This window comes from Balaenoptera physalus (assembly GCF_965194825.1).
Source record: "Balaenoptera physalus genome assembly, chromosome: 5".
Lineage (NCBI taxonomy): Eukaryota > Metazoa > Chordata > Mammalia > Artiodactyla > Balaenopteridae > Balaenoptera > Balaenoptera physalus.
Window position 1 is genome coordinate 51,164,458 of NC_138884.1, and position 17,885 is coordinate 51,182,342.

General features: G+C 42.2%; 1 protein-coding gene across 11 annotated transcripts in view; it reads left to right on the forward strand.

Moving 5' to 3' along the window:
• Positions 1 to 17,885, forward strand: part of AFF1 (ALF transcription elongation factor 1) — a 209,790-nt gene that overhangs the window by 182,036 nt on the left and 9,869 nt on the right. For all 11 annotated transcript variants that reach the window (XM_082463224.1, XM_082463233.1, XM_082463228.1 and 8 more), the window contains 8 exons: positions 6,903 to 7,006; positions 7,666 to 7,912; positions 8,615 to 8,706; positions 8,880 to 8,940; positions 11,997 to 12,133; positions 12,737 to 12,808; positions 13,233 to 13,373; positions 15,280 to 15,503. In XM_082463224.1, coding sequence (XP_082319350.1) covers positions 6,903 to 7,006; positions 7,666 to 7,912; positions 8,615 to 8,706; positions 8,880 to 8,940; positions 11,997 to 12,133; positions 12,737 to 12,808; positions 13,233 to 13,373; positions 15,280 to 15,503 — 1,078 coding nt within the window. The remainder of the gene's footprint in view (positions 1 to 6,902; positions 7,007 to 7,665; positions 7,913 to 8,614; positions 8,707 to 8,879; positions 8,941 to 11,996; positions 12,134 to 12,736; positions 12,809 to 13,232; positions 13,374 to 15,279; positions 15,504 to 17,885) is intronic.

A 17,885-nucleotide genomic window follows, 5' to 3' on the forward strand; every position in this document is an offset into this window, starting at 1 on the left:
TAGAGTTTCCTGAGCTATACAGTAGGTTCTCATTAGTTACCTATTTTATACATAGAATCAATAGCAAAAATACACTCTTTTACCTCCTCCTGGGAAGTCTTTTATCACCTGTCCCCCAGCTACCCTAATACTATCTAGTCTCCACTGCTGACCTTCTGCATCAGCTGGAGTGGGGAGAAGTATTAGCTTCTAAAGCGCTTACTAACCAAGGGTAAATGTTGGAAATTGGAGGCTCCCCAGACAGTTGTCAGACCAGTCCATCCTCCAGTGCAAATCTAGAAGCTCTGCTTGCAGCTCCAGAAAGGGAAATTCAGCTGTCCCTGTTGAGTAGATGAACTGTGCCCTCTGAGAGCCATTTCCAGCCCTTGGCTGAGCTCTCCTAGGGCAGCTCATTTATCTTTCTGTTCAAAGGATGGAGAAATAATGACTGCCTCATCTTAGGCAAGTCCATGCTTGCCTTAAAGCTCTGGCGAGCAGCTGAGAGATCTGGCTCTGGGAACGGCCTGCCTCCCTGCTGTGGGACTGACAGGATCAGGGACTAAACCAGTGGTTCCAAACCCTGGCTGCACATTCCAGTCCCCTGGGGAACCCTCAGTACTGGTGGCAGGATGTGTGCCACCCCCCAGCCCCACACTCCCACTGTTATTTTCTAACTCCTCAGGTGATCCTAATGCCTAAGGCTCTGGAGCAGAACCTTATTACCAGGCCAGGACTGTATAAAGCTAGTGTTTTGGACCAAGAAATCTCTCCATTGTGGTGCATTTAGACATCATGGATCTAGACAACCAGGAATTCCTGGCCTGAAGTATGTCACTAGTTAGAAACATTTCTTAGGAGCTTTCAGATAAATATAAACATCAGCCAACAATATAGCTATTTCATGATCAGAGAACTGTGTGTCATTGGTTTTGCTTCCTGCTGGACTCCAGGTGGTGGTATTAATACTGAACATCATAACCTCAGGTTCTCTCTGTGAGGGGCAGGCTCCCCCTTTCCTGTCAGGACCCTGACTCCGCTTGCTCAGGATACCTTTGGCCACCACCCTTGGACGAGCGGGGCAGCTCTGTGGGCAGCCCAGGTCTCTTTTTAAGCTTAGGTGCTTTCCCCCAAATTTGGATAGTGAAGACTTGTTCATTTCTTCATATTAAGTGTGAACACTAGAAAAAACTCCACGAGAATATAGTGAGAGCTGTTGAATAATGTACCTGCTCCTTTGCATTAGTGGGATTTATTTAAAGGTTCATCCCTCTCTTGGCACAAAATTTAACAAATATTTTCAGAGGGTTAACAAACCCTTAAAGCCATTTTAGACTCAAAAGTGTGAGAAAATGATCATAAAGAGAGAATGGACTTGAGGACACGGGGAGGGGGAAGGGTAAGCTGGGACGAAGTGAGAGAGTGGCATGGACATATATACACTACCAAATGTAAAATAGATAGCTAGTGGGAAGCAGCTGCGTTGCACAGGGAGATCAGCTCTCAGCTCGGTGCTTTGTGACCACCTAGGGGGGCGGGATAGGGAGGGTGGGAGGGAGACGCAAGAGGGAGGAGATATGGGGATGTGTGTATATGTATAGCTGATTCACTCTGTTATAAAGCAGAAACTAACACACCATTGTAAAGCAATTATACTCCAATAAAGATGTTAAAAAAAAAAAAGGATTCCATTATGAAGATTAAATATTCCCCCCAAGTCTCCCCTTACATACTAAAAAACATATTTTGTAAGCCTGAAAAAAAAAAAAAGAGTTTATGGTGGTTAATAGCTGTGATGAAGCCATCAAATATGGCACCTATAGAAATGTACCTATATATATATTTTTTCCTTTTTTCTTTTTTTCTTCTACTTTAAAGGAGTGGGTTGGGGACAATTCATGAGAAAAAAGAGAAAATTGTGAGTGTAAATAGACATTAACTCACATGGTGCTCCTTACATGAACTACAGAATTTCTTCAACCTGATTACAGTTTAGAATTTAAAATAGAACTTATATTTTCTTTTATATAATTTTTAAGCTTTATGTTTTCCAGACTTGGAAGAAAAGTTGAAGTTGAGAAGCACAAGATAATATACAATCAGGGCAGTGCAAATGAGAGGATTCTAAAAGCACACCAAACATGCATAGAGCTAAGCATTGCTCTCAGTGCTTTCGTAAGATAACCTCATTTCGTTCAGTCACCTTATAGATGTCTTTCAAATAAGATGCTAGACTGTCTCAACAGTCGTTTAGACAAATAACAGAACTGGGAGGTTACGTTCATTCAGGTCTTTCCCTTTTTCTAAATAACTGCTTTATGGACCAAGAAGCTTGGACACTTTTGGAAAAACATTTCAGTGCCATCGTTTATGTGTGTTTTGAGGAGCGGGGAGGGAAGTTATGGGATCTGGTGGGAAAATGTGCATTTTTATTGCTTGATGGTTAGTTCAGACCTTCCCAAGATCTGACTGTCTTCTCTTGGGCTGTTTCTCCAGATCAACATTCCCAGTTATTATCCTTCAAAATCAAGGGTTTGAAAAGTCATCCCTATAATTTCCTAAAGCCACTTACATCTAATTTCTTCATGCCTGTTAGTTACCCTAAGAGCATCATAGGAAGAACTGTTTTAGGGCCAGTCTCATGCCTGTGTATTCCCTCACCAAAAAGAAGGAAAAGAGTGGATTCCCTTTGCTTTTCTGTGGTACTTTCCCCAGTGAATATAACCTGCCTCATTCATGGAGTCAGCTTGGACTTACCTGCTGTGGCGTCATCTTATTGAACCTCCTGCAGAGGCAAATCCCAGAAAAGTATCTGAACTTCCCCAAAGGCTGCTTCTCCACTTTTGCTATGCTCCATGTGCTACCAAGCGTATTTGCTTCCCTGTGGGAGAGGAGGATAGAATTTAGAATTGGAGTGCTGAGACCGCATGTGCCTCTTGTTCAGCTGCTACCTTTTATAGATGGGATCCAGAAAGGTCTTCACATCACTTGGCTGCTTAGCAAAAGCAGGTCTGGAGCTCAGTATGCTGACCCCTCCCAGTCTAGTGGATCTTGGCTCCTTTGCTCTCTTTAACATCTTTTGTTTTTTTTTTTTAATATTTATTATTTATGTATTTATTTATTCTATTTATTTTTGGCTGCATTGGGTCTTAGTTGTGGCACACGGGATCTTCATTGAGGAGTGCAGGATCTGTCGTTGTGGTGTGCGGGCTTCTCTCTAGTTGTGGCGTGCGGGTTTTCTCTTCTCTAGTTGTGGTGCGCAAGCTCCAGGGCGCATGGGCTCTGTTGTTTGTGGCACGAAGTTTCTCTCGTTGAGGCGCATGAGCTCAGTAGTTGTGGCGTGCGGGCTTAGTTGCCCTGCAGCATGTGGAATCTTTGTTCCCTGACCAGGGATTGAACCCGTATCCCCTGCATTGGAAGGCAGCAGATTCTTTACCACTCGACCACCAGGGAAGTCCCTCTTTCACACCTTTTTTGCTTTTAGTAGTGGGGTGGGGCCGGAGGAGCGGGGTGTGTGTGCAAGTGCCTGTAGGGGGTGGGTGCAGGTTGGGGGCCGTTGGTGGCATTCTTGGAGCAAGGCCTGAGGTCGTACTTCCAGATCAGTGTACCGACGGGCTGTTACAATATCATCCCTGGCTCAACCCCTCCATTGTCCCCACTCCTGCCGCCCTAGTGCCCGCCACACTTTGGTTTCCCTTCCAGATGCCCGTCATCTCTCCCCATCATGGCTAAGCTCTGAGTAGGCTATCTTTCTGCCTGTTAGAAACTATGGCCCCAAATGAGTGTTAGTTCTAAAAAAGCCGCCTTCACTGCCCCCTGTTATCCGCGGCACCTAGTTGGTGAGTCAGGTGCTGGGGCAGGCAGCAGGCTGCCCTGGAGGCCTCGTCTTCAGAAACCGGCTCGGCCTAGCACAGTCCCACATCTTCCGTTTACGGTGTTCATTCTTGCCCTTTTGCTCCACTCTGTAGGTGGGGCAGCGTTTGGCAGGTGATCTGAGGCTGCCTGACCCAACAGGTTAGGAAAAGTAAACAAGTCAGTCGGGAACAGTCATCGGCCAGCAGGCTCCTCCTGTTGGAGATGCGGGCACCGTGGACACACTGTCCTTGTGGAAAAAGGGAGTGTCCAAGACCCAGACCTTAGGCAGGGGTCCCTGAAATGGGAGTTGATCTGTGGATAAGCCACTGAGCAAAGGAGACTCCTTTTTCCTTCTGAAGAGAGTACGTCACTCTCACCTCACTTTCAAATGGCTTCTTGACCCAGAAACAGCTCAAGAACTCCTTGCCTTCTGTTTTCCAGTCTTGGAATTCAAGTCTGCGTTTCCTGCCACCCAGGATCCGATGACTCCCTCTCTAATGGCGCCTTGCTAAATCCATCCACTTAGGGTTGTAGGGCAGGTCTGCTCCTGGGCCAGCTGGCAAATGCTCACAGAGTGCCTGCTCTGGGGATGCCCCCGGGACTCTTCCTACAGAAGACAAGAGGGTTCCAACTACAAAAATACTGACCCCGGCCCACAGGCGAGAATTCGGGTCAAAGCAAGCACAGTCGACAGAAGGGGATTTTGCTTAATTGGTTTAACGGCTTACATTCTACCAGCTGACAGAATATTACCAGCTTCTAAGTTGCTACATGTCAACATAAAGTGTATTATTCCAGTAAGTGCCAACATAGTTGTTAAAGCTAACATTGAAGTTAGTCTTTGGTGATTCTTGTTTTTGGGCTGTTCTCTTGAGTCACCGATAGGCACAAGCCAGAGTTAAAACCAGTTTGTGAGGATTGACTCACTATGAATCTTATTTTCATGTGTGGTTTATAAGGCCTGACACTTTGGTTTCTAGTTATAACTAGCATGTCCTAAGCAGCATGAAGATATACAAACAAAAATTAACCCTCATTCCACCTCTGGAGTTTGGTGTTTTCTTTAGAGAGTAAACTTGTGGACCGTTTTATGCTTAGCTTTGTCTTGGGGACTTATCCCACATGTTGTGAACTGCTTGGAAATGCCTTCCATTTAAAAAAATATGTATTACTAACTACTTCGTGTGCAAGTTAATTATCTGCCTGGGTATTTTAGCAAATTCTGTGACTTTTCCCAAAGATAAATTTCCCACCCTCTTGTAATGCTTGCTGGGCCAGCTGTGTGGCCTTTAATCTAAAACTCAAGAGAATTCACTGGGGCCATTGGTAGCAGAGCCTCTTGGCCACAGTGGGTGTAGTGATAACCCCTTACTAGTAGGGTTCTATTTTAACCAGTCACTTCTGGTTTATTCTTTCTTCTCTGCCAACATTGAGTTCATTATGAATTGTTGAATGGAAGGTGAGTTACATGCTGGGCAGAGCTGCAACAGGCCTCTCCTGGCCTGTGCCAGGACCTTTCATCTGTCCTGAACTGTGCTCCAGGCTTGTGCTGTTGGCCTGCACTGCCTGCCACGTGAGAAACAGCCATGTGAAATTTACTGTTTCAGCCGTGCCTGTGGGATGTGCTTATTCACATCACGTGTTCTCTCCTTATTAAGTCCCTCAAGACCCTTTTTCCCCGGTCTTCTGTAATGAATGGTTATATTTCTGAGCAACTGATTTGTTTTTATCTTACCTAACCTGTACATTTAATAATTCTTTCTTTGCATCAGCTCATTGGAAGTTCAAGGTCCATTTTGCAGATCACCTCTAGAAAAGTGTGTAAAACAGTTCTGTCCAGTAGAAATATAATGTGACTCACATACGTAACTTAAAATTTTCTAGTAGCCACGTTAAGAATATAAAAAGGAAAAAAAACCAGTGAAAAATAATTTAATCCAATGTGTCTAAAATTACCACTTCAGCATTTCATCAGTAGAAAAATGATTACATTCTCCTTTTTTGGACAAAGTCCCTGACTTCACTTGTCGCTGTGGACTAGCCGTGTCCAAGTGCTGTGCAGCTCTGGGATGGAGTGTGCGGGCCAGAGTGGAATCGGCTTCCAGTGGTACCATAGTACCAGCCTTCCCTTGGATTTCTTTTCTCCACCCATATTTTCCCTTCTTCTTAATGTTCTCACCTGTGCAGACACCGAGAGATGAAAGCCAGGTATCCTTATAAGCCATCTCAAATGGTCCATTTTGAAACAAGAGATAGATGTTTTTCGCAGAATTTATGAAAGGCTGGATGGAGGCGCACACCCAGGCATGCTTGCTTGCAGAATGCCGGGGGAGGGAAGGGCAAGTCTTTGCTATTTCCCTCCTTTTGAGCAGGGCCGGGCCGCTGATGAGCGCCTGGGCAGAGCTTGAGCCTACACATCTTAATTTATTCATTTTTCTTGGAGAAATTCAGAGAATGAGGGAGAGACTGTGGTGAAAACCGGCGCCTCCCACAGTGAGATCATTTGAAGAATGTTGTTTTTCCCTTTAAGGCTCTCAGAGAGGATTTCGGGTTTTTTAGGGATTGTCCTAGATTGGCTGGTGGTGTCCCAGATTTCTCTCCCGGTGAGCTGACAGTTGAGGAGTTTAATTCTAAAGCACCTGAGTCGATTGAAGGACTCCCACCCATCGCTTCACTGTCCTTGCTAGAAAGCTTCCTTCCCACAGGGCCATTACGTGAGCACAGACCAGGGGGAAGGAGCCTGCGTTTTGGACTTTTCTGTAAATTTGATATACATGTTGTCATGAGAAAACGCAACTGTTTTCTTCCTGGGTAGAGAAAAACCTGGCTCTTTCCTTAGTCCTTCCTCATGTACAAATCCGTCTCAGTACAAATCACATCAAATCTAGATGGTCTGCTGCCCTCACCACCACCACCCCCCCAAACACACAGTGTAGATACTTATAAGGTTTCTGTGTGTGTTTAGAAGTTTCCAAAAGTCTGATTGCTCTCATTGACCTTGCTGCATATTTTTTTCTATTTTGTCTGTACAGTTATGTTTGTAATAATTTGCTGTTATGCTGCAATAACAGGGTGAAGCAGAAAGAGACCACGACAGCAAGAAAATCAGGCTGGAGAAAGAAGTCAAATCGCAGTCATCACCCTCATCCTCCCACAAAGAATCTTCTAAATCAAAGTGAGTATAGAGATTGGGAACAGGCTGCGAAGGTGATCGAATCTTCCTGGTTGGCAACACGGCAAAACGTTTTTCTTCTGCAGTAGAACGAGAGAATAGTGAACTTGTCGGGCTCATTTTGACGATATGCTAAGTTCTGTTTGTTTTCCTTCACGAGGACCTTAGAGGAATTAACGGTTCATTTGGCAGCAAACTTAGATTTATCAAAAGCACAAAAAGACTTGGCAAAAACAAGTGAGTCGTGTCACTGCGTAGGAACCAACAGAGATTTGAAAGAGAGAGAGAGAAAGGGTCAGATGTGAAGGGGGCAGAGAGGAGGTGGCAGCTGGGCCTGCCTGCTTGTCAGAGACAGGGTGCAGGTTGGGTAGCAGCTACTGCAGAGTGAGTGACTTGCTCGGGTAAAGGTAAGACCATTGGCAGACTCCGCAAGCTTAGTGACAAATTATACAACTTCGTTTACTACTCACAGGTAGGGCTATAGTTTTCAAAGGCATCAAAAAAAGGGCTCTGAAATTTGGCCTTTCTACAAAAATGGATTTCATGGCTCTGTGATATCTTTATCTTTTGTGTCAACAGCCATTTTGTCCTTATAACTCAACAGCTAAGATATACGGTTCATGTCTTGCCTTAACTTAGTTTTGCATGATGTTTCATTCCAGAACTCCCAGGCCCTCCTCTGAGCCCTCAAAGAAGGAAATGCTTCCCCCTTCACTTGTGTCATCCTCGTCCTCATCCTCCCAGAAGCCAGCCAAGCCTGCACAAAAGAGGTCAAGGCAGGAAGCAGACCTCAGTGGCCAGGACCCTCCCAAAAGTGCCAGTAGTACCAAGGGCAACCACAGAGACTCTTCTGTTTCCAAGCACAGAAAAGTAGAGGGGAAGGGCTCTGGAAGCTCTACAGAACACAAAGTAAGGAGGGGAGGCAGTAATGTATAAAAGGGAATATGTTGGTGTGTCTTTACTTTAAATGCCCAAATAAGATAAGTTTTCTATGATGATATTTCAGAGCTATTCATCACTTTTAATAAAGCAGTAATGAGTTATTTGTGCTTAAAGCTCTACTTTTCAGAGGGAGAGTAAAAGATAGTTCATATTACCTGAAAATTTAGGTGGCAGTTTATTCTTCTTAAAGTGGTTCAGAGGTGAAAAATAAGAATAGATTTTTGTGTTAATTTTCTATCAGGTGTTTTGCAGTAAAACATGATTACCCTGGTTCTTGGTTTGGATGTTTGATCTCAAATACTTTCATTATTAGTGATAATGGGGGAAAAAGTATCCACTTTCTCGAATACAGATTCCTTCCTTCCTGTTAACCTGGGGTAGGCGAGTGTGTGTGTGTGTATGTATTGCTTAAGAGAAAATGTTAAATTTGGCTTTGTTGATAATCTGTTCTCTTGGGCATTCTTGTCTCATGGCTTTTCTGTGTCCCCGATACAATGCAAATCTACAGTTTCAGTTGAATCTAGCTGAGAAGGTGCTTGACCAAGCTAGAGTGTGCAGCGTGTTGAGTTCCCTGCTTTTGAACTATTTGGGGCTAATTTAGAGAGACGGTGCAGTTAGGCCAGTGGTCTTAGATGTTACAGGGTGACCGGTATGATGATCTTTTTTAAGGGGTCTTCTGGAGATGCTGCAAATCGTTTTCCAGTGCCTTCTTTGCCAAATGGTAACTCCAAGCCAGGGAAGCCTCACATGAAGTTGGACAAGTAAGACTTTGCATGTTGCTGCTTCTCTCTTCTCCCTCCCCCTCCTCCTGCCTCCTCTTTGCCCTGCCTCTCCTCCCATCCTTGTCCCCCCTCCAGTCGTCTTAAGTCTTCTCGCCCCAGTCCAGTACTTTTAGGTTCCTGTGACCCACCCCTGGTCTTTTCTTCTCTTTCAGACAACAAGCAGATTTTCACATGAAGGAGGCCAAAAGGTTGAAGGACAAAGCAGAATTAGTGGTCAGTCTTGGCTCTTTCTCCCTTTGGTGGAATGTTTTCTGATCAAACACTCGCCGTCTCGTTCCAAATCACTGACTGTGGCTTGGGGGCGGGATGGGGGGGTAGGGCTGCGGGGGCCTGACGTTGGCCGCAGTGTCAGCAGGGTCGGCAGGGTCGGAATGAGCGAGGGCTGAGGGGTTCCTAGGGAAGCGACACTGTTTTGACTTCGCTGATTCCATCTGATCATGGGCAGATAGACAAAGTACTAGTTGCACGTTTTATATCTAAATGAATGAAAGTTGATCTACCTGGTAGTGTTTTATTTAATATACCTGAGGGCTTCCTTGTCCCACTGAATCAATTCTTTGGATGTGAAAAACAACTCTGGCTTATTGAAAGCTGGTCAATTTGTGGTCACCCCAAAACATTTCAAAAAGTGAGGTAGCCTGTTTGCATTCCAAAATTATCTTAACGCCCTGTTCACTGTTAGAGGCTGACAGTGAACAGTGGACCTATACCATCAGGTGAAATTTTAAGGTGAAGGTGATGATTGCACTGTGGGTAAACATGCCTTAAAGAAACAAACTCTCTTTGCCTGGTGGCTGTTGGACTTTCTGGAAGGTGGTAGTGTTGTTAATTGCCTACATAAATAATGCTTTTATTTCTCTGCTGCAGTATAGTTATATGATGCTTGCCCTTTGTCATATTTAAGCATCTAAGACTCTGGGGCCTTTATTTGCTTGGTGTATTCCCCACACCTAAACCCCTGCAGATACCATATGTTGAACTTTGTACCACAAGAGAACAGCATCGGTTGCCTTGATTCTGCCACAGGCAAACCTAACCACAAACTAAACCCCTGCAGATACCGTATGTTGAACTTTGTACCACAAGAGAACAGCATCGGTTGCCTTGATTCTGCCACAGGCAAACCTAACCACAAACTCTGGAGGTTCACGGGGATTGAATCAGATCAGTCCATGGTGGCCTCAAAACCCTAGCCCAGTGTTCTTCAACCCCAGTCTGTAGCCTGGCATCTGTTGTCAGGCTGGGAAGGGCTGGGCCGAGACCCTTTTATCAGGTCCCCATTCATTGGAGTAAAATGTTGATTGAGTCCTTACCATGCTGGATGCTGTAGGAGAGTCAAAGACAAATTAGACACTGTCTCTCAAGTGACCCTGTACCAGCATGACCTGAGTCAGATTAAGATGCCTCAGATAGCACCAAACAGCGGTATCTTTCTAACCTCTTCCTTTCAGTTCTCCAAGGCTGTTGCTAGAACTGTATGAATCTTTTGATTTTTGAGAAAGAGTAAATATTCAGTACTTTGTCAGCCAGTTATCAAAAACTTATCTTGACACTGGGCACTAGATTCCTTCATTATTCAAACAAGATTAATACTCCAGGGAACTTTGTTTTTGTGTTGCTTTTAATCTATGCATATGTACATCTTCTTTCTCCCTTCCTGTGGCTATTGTATCCCATTTTAATAAGTAATGTTAGCTCATTCCACTCTCAAAATATGCCAGTTTGGACAGAAACCTGAATGGCCAGCCTCTTCACAATATTCTCCTTTACTTGCACAATGTCTCAAAGATGACCATCTTGCGTTCCAGATAGTGAAGTGCACAACTGAATATAGAGTAGTGTATTTCACCTCTTTTCTTACTTTACTTACTGTTAAGGAAATTAGAACTCTACTAGTTTAACCCTGTCTCAGGAGATACATAGAGTTATCACAGGAATATTTTCATTATTAACTTTACAAAATACTTAAGGAAGCGGATACTGGCAAATTGCTTTAATATAGTTTCTTTTGTTTCTACCCTAAGGCCAATATAAATTTTGGAAATCCCATGAAGGAGATGGTATTGAATAAGTAAACTTGAAGAGTTAAATTCGCACCAGTGAAGCAAACCAATAAGGCCCTATACTGTTGATTATTTGGGACATGCTGATTTGATTTTTATTCTTTCTGTCACTAATTTTCTGAGCCTGGGTTCTCTAGAAAAAATATTTTTAAAGCAAGTTTTTTTTTTGTTTTGGCCATGCCGCATGGCGTATGGGATCTTAGTTCCCCGACCAGGGATCAAACCCATGCCCCCTGCATTGGGAGCACGGAGTCTTAAACACTGGACTGCCAGGGAAGTCCCTCGAGTTATTTTTAAAAATTAAAATTAGTAGCCATCTTTATTTGCCAAACCTTCTTTCTTTGCTGATGTGTCACCATCTCCTTACACTCCACTTGCACCTTTGTGGTTTTCATTCATTCTTTTTGAACATATCAAAGTAGAGACATTAGCAGAAACTACAACCTTGCAAATGTCATGTTGATCAGTTGCTCTTACAATGTGTGCTGCATATGACGTCTCATATGTAGTGAGACTCGGCACAGTCTCAGTCGAGTTGGCTGAATTCCACCAAGTGAGAAGAGCGTAAGTGACAAAATATGTATTTGGGGTTAGATGACCACCAATATCTGATTGCATTCATATTTCTACATTCCTGTTAAGGGACTCTGAAATTTTATCCCTGTTGGCCCAGGGGATAGCCTTGTGCCCTTAACCCAGACTCCCAGAGGAGATGACCTTTTGGGCTCTAAAATACATAAAAAGATTATTGTTCAACATGAAATCTAAGATGCTTGTAAACCATAACATTTTTTACTTATTATAAGATAAACTTCAACACGTACAAAGAAACTGTGACTGCATTATTCTAGTTGTGTGGAATAACCTATTTGCCAGGAAAATCATATGATGGGTAATTGCACACTAGTAACAAGGGGACCATGTACTGAGTGCCTTAGTTTGAATATGTACTTTAATAAGGTTTTGAGAGTAGAGTCTTATTACAAGATTGTTGTCTCTTTCCTACTGAATTTTTAGTAAAAGAAAATTCTCAGTAGGTCAGAGCTGACGGGCTTTGGTTATTATGTTGAGTTTGTTTGTTATCACACTTCTCTCTAGCCATAGTTAAATTAAGACAGTGGAGGGAAGTTTCTGTAAAGAATGTGTGTGAGAGACTAAGTAAAAGTCCGTGTTAGGCTTAACAGTGACCCTGTTCTTCGCCCACAGACGGACAAGGTTGGGAAGGCTTTTAAGTACCTGGAAGCTGCCTTGTCCTTTATTGAGTGTGGCATTGCCATGGAATTGGAAAGCCCAGCGTCCAAGTCGGCTTGCTCCATCTATGCAGAAACCCTAGACCTCATCAAGTAAGTGCAGACTCATTTTGCCTTCCTTTTAAGTACTTCTCTGTCCTTACCTTTATTGCTTTAATCCATTTGAACTTTGGTCTGAAGACAGCTTAACAAAGGGGAGTCTTTAAAAAAGTTAGTGATCCAGAAACTTTTTTTTTTTTTTTTTTGGTCATGAACTAAAAATGTATTCCAGACGAAGTGCTAGAGCAGAACAACTGGGTTGGGCTGCATCATTTTGCCAAGTGCACGGTGAAATGCCAAACCCTTCAGGGGGAGGGTTGGTTTTTCCAGTTTTACTTTCTTATCAGATGCCCTCTCATCTCAGCTGAAGCTCTCGTCTTTGTTTATTACCTGCATTTCAGGAGGGGACTCAGTAAGGATACAAGTCTACTTGGTTTCAAGCAGGTGGACAGGTCAGAGAAAAGGCATGTCCTCGCCTGATTTTCTGAATGGCCTGAATTGTTGCTCTAAAGCCTCATTTTTCTTCTGCGTTGCTGTCATGTCTTCACATCTTCAGGAAAAATCAATATAAAACCAAAACAAACATAAGATATCTTTGTGTCTGGGATTTTCTGACTGCCTTTTTTTAACCTGATGTACATTTGTATTTTCCTATAGATTCATAATGTCATTAAAATCCTTCTCGGATGCCACAACACCAACACAGGAGAAAATATTTGCTGTTTTATGGTGTGTATTTTTTTCTTTGTCTAAATAGTATTACATTTGCTTTTGCATATCTGTTTTCTTAAAGTGAAAATGATCATGAAAAGCAAATCACTACCAGAAAGGGTAGGATGTGTGGTCAAGGGGTTAATCCCACTGATGGTTAATTATTATTGAAATGGCATCTACTGCCATTTTACTGATGACTTTGGTCTTGTGACTTAAGTTATATCCTTGTATATTTGTGTTGTTTCACCAGTATTTACTTCTGACGCTAGTGTGAACAGTGCAGTGAGATTCTCGATATTCTTTCTCGCGTCGATGAGGAAAACCCAGTATGTTCATTAGGGTGAACGTTAGGGAGAAGATTAGGTGGCTTGCTCTCTGTAGTAGTGATACTCATGAATCGGAGCTAATGCTTCACTTCAACTTATGTTTATGTTCACAGCATGCGTTGCCAGTCCATTTTGAACATGGCTATGTTTCGTTGTAAAAAAGATATAGCAATAAAGTATTCCCGTACTCTTAACGAACACTTCTTCAAGACTTCTTCCAAAGTTGCCCAGGCACCTTCTCCATGCATCGCAAGGTAATGATCAGTCTAATTTAAGTAACTTCCAAAATTAAGTTCGTTCTTTCCTTACCTCTTGCTGTGACTTTGTTTCAAAAATTGTTTACATCCATGTGCTTATTTGCTTGTTCAACTGAAATCATTAGCACATTTATACCTTTTTGAGGAATAGTTAGAAATCAAGGTGTTTGCTGGTTGGGCAACATAAAAAGATAACTACATAGAATCTAGGGTCCAGATTTTAGAGCTTTGAGGATATTTAGATATGCCCAACGATGCAAAACAGGCAGAGCCAGCAGAACCAGAGCCAAGGTCCTTTCTCCCTCTATGCAGCACGTTGTCTTAGCGTTTCAGTAAACAAGAACTTTCCAAAACCAATTCCCTCCTACCTTCTCCAGGGTCTGTAACAGTGATATTAAGAATGAAAACAGCTATCTCTAGCTAAATTTTCCCCCCCATTTTGTGAACTGAAATTGCTCATCTGTTCCATAAGCTGTCGAAAAACAGAGTCCTTGTGCGGGTGTTTTTAAGATGAAGATAGAATTTTCTTCCCTTTGGTACTTGCCTAGTATTTTTTTTTTTTTTTTTTTTTTTTAATTTGGTCGTATTCCTTGAAAAGCTCCCAGTTCTGACGGGTTTTGCTATTTTAAGAACATCACCTAGAAGATTGCCCCATTTCCAGCACATTCAAAAGAAGAGATTCCCATATGGCCTCTCTTAAAAAAAGAAAGTCCTGATTGAGAAGCAACTTCTTTACCTCTGAAAATTTTCATGACTCCTACCTCTGAGATATTATTCTAAGTTAACAGGTTGTCAGTCACGTGATTTTAGATCACTCCTTCACCATCTGGCTAGCCACCTTCCTTGTACCAAGCCTTGTTTTAGGCTCAGGGAAGCAGCAGTAAACAAAGCAGACAGGAATTGCCGCCCTCGGGGAGCTTCTGCTCTAGTTCTTCAAAGTGAACTTTCTGCTGGGGACGCTTAGGATCCATTAGAGTTCATGAAGCCCAAGGGCAGATGTAACTGTGTGATGAGGCCACTGCTGCTGGCCCATCTTTCCATTTCATATCCATCACTTCTTAACGTCTGAGTGACTTCACGTGTGTTTCTCGTTTGATCCGCATCAAGGCACTTGTGAGCGTGCAGGTGCAGGTGGGCAGTTACTAGGAGAACACAGAGCACGGTGTGAGTCCCCCTGATGCCCAGTCTCCTCGTGGGCTGCCCTCTGTTCAGTCAGTGATGGGCTCAGCAGGTGTTTATCCAGAGCACCTCCTGTGCTAAGGGCTAGAAATGCAGAGATTAGGAAGAGATGGTCCCTGCCTTCGAGGTGCTTGTGAGGCAGGAAAAGGAATAGACAGAAAAGTATAATGAGGTATGATAAATGCAAACAGACAAGTTCAGGTGGTGACAGAAAGGAAGCTGTGATGTATCCCCAGTGTCTGGAGGAGTGCTACCTGCAGAGTAGGAGCTCAGTGATGTTTATTGAGTGGATGAGAGAATGAATATATCGGAGATGAGGACCATCTTCTCAGGGGAAGTACTGTCTTCCTAGGAGAAGTTGGAATAGGGGTTGGGGAGAGAAGGGATTCCAGGCAAGGGAGTAAAATGTGTAAAGGGCCTGGGAAATACACTTGGAATACAGATTTGCCTACCTGATTCTATGTCCAGTGAAGAACACCTTACGTCTCTCCAGTTACTTTTTCCATTTGGAGGGCCCCATCCCACTGTGTTTTATGAAATAAATTTCCAGGATACTGAAGGTGAAGGGTGCCTCTCTGACCTTGTAGAAGTGATTTTAGAAGTGATTGTCATTTTGGCAAGTACACGCTGAAGCCTTGTGACTTGGACTGCAGTTCCAGAAACAGGAGATCTGTGATCTGGGAGTTCAGGTGATTAACCAGTTCTCTTTTCTTCCACCTTCCAGAAGCACAGGCACACCATCCCCCCTCTCTCCAATGCCGTCTCCAGCCAGCTCCATAGGATCCCAGTCAGGCGCTGGCGGTGTGGGGAGCGGGGGCGTGCCCGCCACCATCAGCACCCCAGTCACCATCCAGAACATGACATCTTCCTATGTCACCATTACTTCCCATGTCCTTACTGCCTTTGATCTTTGGGAACAGGCTGAGGTCCTTACCAGGAAGAATAAAGGTAAATGGTTCTGTCGTGTTTATTACTGGGCCATGGGGATTGGGAGGGGAATAACATTGTATTTTCTGTTCAGTGTTTTGGCCTTTTTTTTTTTTTTTCTTTTTTAAAATTAAAATATAGTTGATTTACAATGTTGTGTTAATTTCTGCTGTACAGCAAAGTGATTCAGTTACACACATAAATACATTCTTTTTCATATTCTTTTCCATGATGGTTTATCACAGGATATTGAATATAGTTCCCTGTGCTGTACAGTAGGACCCTGTTGTGTATCCATTCTATATGTAATAGTTTGCATCTACTAACCCCAAACTCCCAGTCCATCCCTCTCCCACCTCCCCTACCCCTTGGCAACCACAAGTCTGTTTAGGTTCATTTGTTCCACATTTTAGATTCCACATATAAGTGATATCATACAGTGCTTGTCTTTCTCTGTCTGACCTTACTTCACTTAGTATGATAATTTCTAAGTCCATCCATGTTGCTGCAAATGGCATTATTTCATTCTTTTTCATGGCTGAATAGTATTCCATTATATATATGTATCACATCTTTATCCATTCACCTGTCAATGGACATTTAGGTTGTTTCCATGTCGTGGCTATTGTGAATAGTGCTGCTGTGAACATAGGGGTGCATGTATCTTTTTGAGTTAAAGTTTTGTCCAGATATGTCCCCAGGAGTGGGATTGCTGGATCATATGGTAGTTCTATTTTTAGCTTTCTGAGGAACCTCCATACTGTTTTCCATAGTGGCTGCACCAACTCACATTCCCACCATCTGTTCAGTGTTTTGAAGAAAAGGAAGTGTGCAGCTGTTTACTCTTCTCACATTTTCTCCATGCTGTCACAGTTCTTCTTGAGCTCTGTGGCATGGAGATAGATTTCTGTGACTAGATCTTAGCAAAATTAAATCAGAAGTGGCTTTAGCACCTTGCCCCTTCAGAAGTTTTGGTATTGTTATTTCACCCTGAACTGAAGTGCTAGCAAAAGGGCTAAGCAAATGCAGATGGAAAGTCATTGGCTGTCCCCAGGCACAACACATTTGAGATGGGAAGTAGCATAACCTAAAATACTGCATTTATTCTTCAACCCAGAAATGTAAAATGGATGGAGCACCTGATGGCTGAGGAAGAAAAAAGCAGCTGAAACTACGAACACATATTTGTTTCATAATCACTAACTTTAAGCTAGTAGTTCTCTAATTTACAGGTCTTCATAAGATGTACTGTTCAATGCTCAATTGTTATGTCATTCAAAGACATCAGGTTCATCTGTTTACCAAGCTAGAAACATAGTATGTAGTTTCACTTTTTTAAATGCAACATCTGTGCAGAAGTTTTTTTATCATTAACACTTGAAGTAATAAAATAGGCTTCATTTATTAATAAATGTTTCATTTGATTTATTTTTATATTATAGTTCCATTTGTGAGGCTTGTGACTTTTGTTTATCAGCTATAATTTCTACACTTGTAAGGCTTAAAAGGAAGCAAACAAGTTAAAAAAAAAAGAAAATTGCAAATAACATTAGTTTGGGTATCTTTGAAGTGCTGTTGAGTCTCATCTGGGAAGATTATGTAAATTGCATTCTCCTTGCTTATTATATGGGTAGAATGGGAAAAAAAGGAACACAAATTCTCATTAAATTCTGGGTATATTTCTGTTATGCTTTCTGTTTCTATAGTTGGTTCTGAGGTGAATATGCCCTATTCTGTTTGGAAGAATGGCCTTTTAGTTATATAGCCAAAGACATTTAATATTTTCTGATGCCTTAAGATGTTATTGTACCATTTTGTAAAAGGAATATTATTATTACTTATTAAAATTGTTTGGTAAATATTTTTGACAAATTACCTTCTGAAGCAGCCACAACTTAGAAGGATAATGTCAAAACTAAGGTGATTTTTTTTTAAAAAAAAGACCCAGCCAAAATAAGGTGTGAATTTGTCATACTGTTAAATTGAAATTGGTAACAAAATGTATCCCCTTCTAGTTTACTTTTTTGGGTTTTAGAGTAATTGAAAATTTTATTTTATTATATTTAAAATAATTTCTAAGTGTGAGCAGCAAGACTGACTGTAGTTTCAGTTTTTATTTTCTGTGGACAGACTTGATAAACTGGAGACCCTGAAGCAGGATTACCCAAATTGTAGTGTCAGGATTTTAGCTGTACCAGAGGCCTTTATGTGCAACACATAATTTATATAAAGTTTTATATGTGCAAATTGGGTACATAAATAGTCTCTATTTTTCTAAGGGAATGCAATAAGTGTAGCATCGTGAATAAATACAACTTTCATAATCCTTAAAAAAATATTGCGTTTATTGCTTGTTTTCAGTATATGTTAAGAAAAATGGTTAGCAACAGTATAGGAAATATG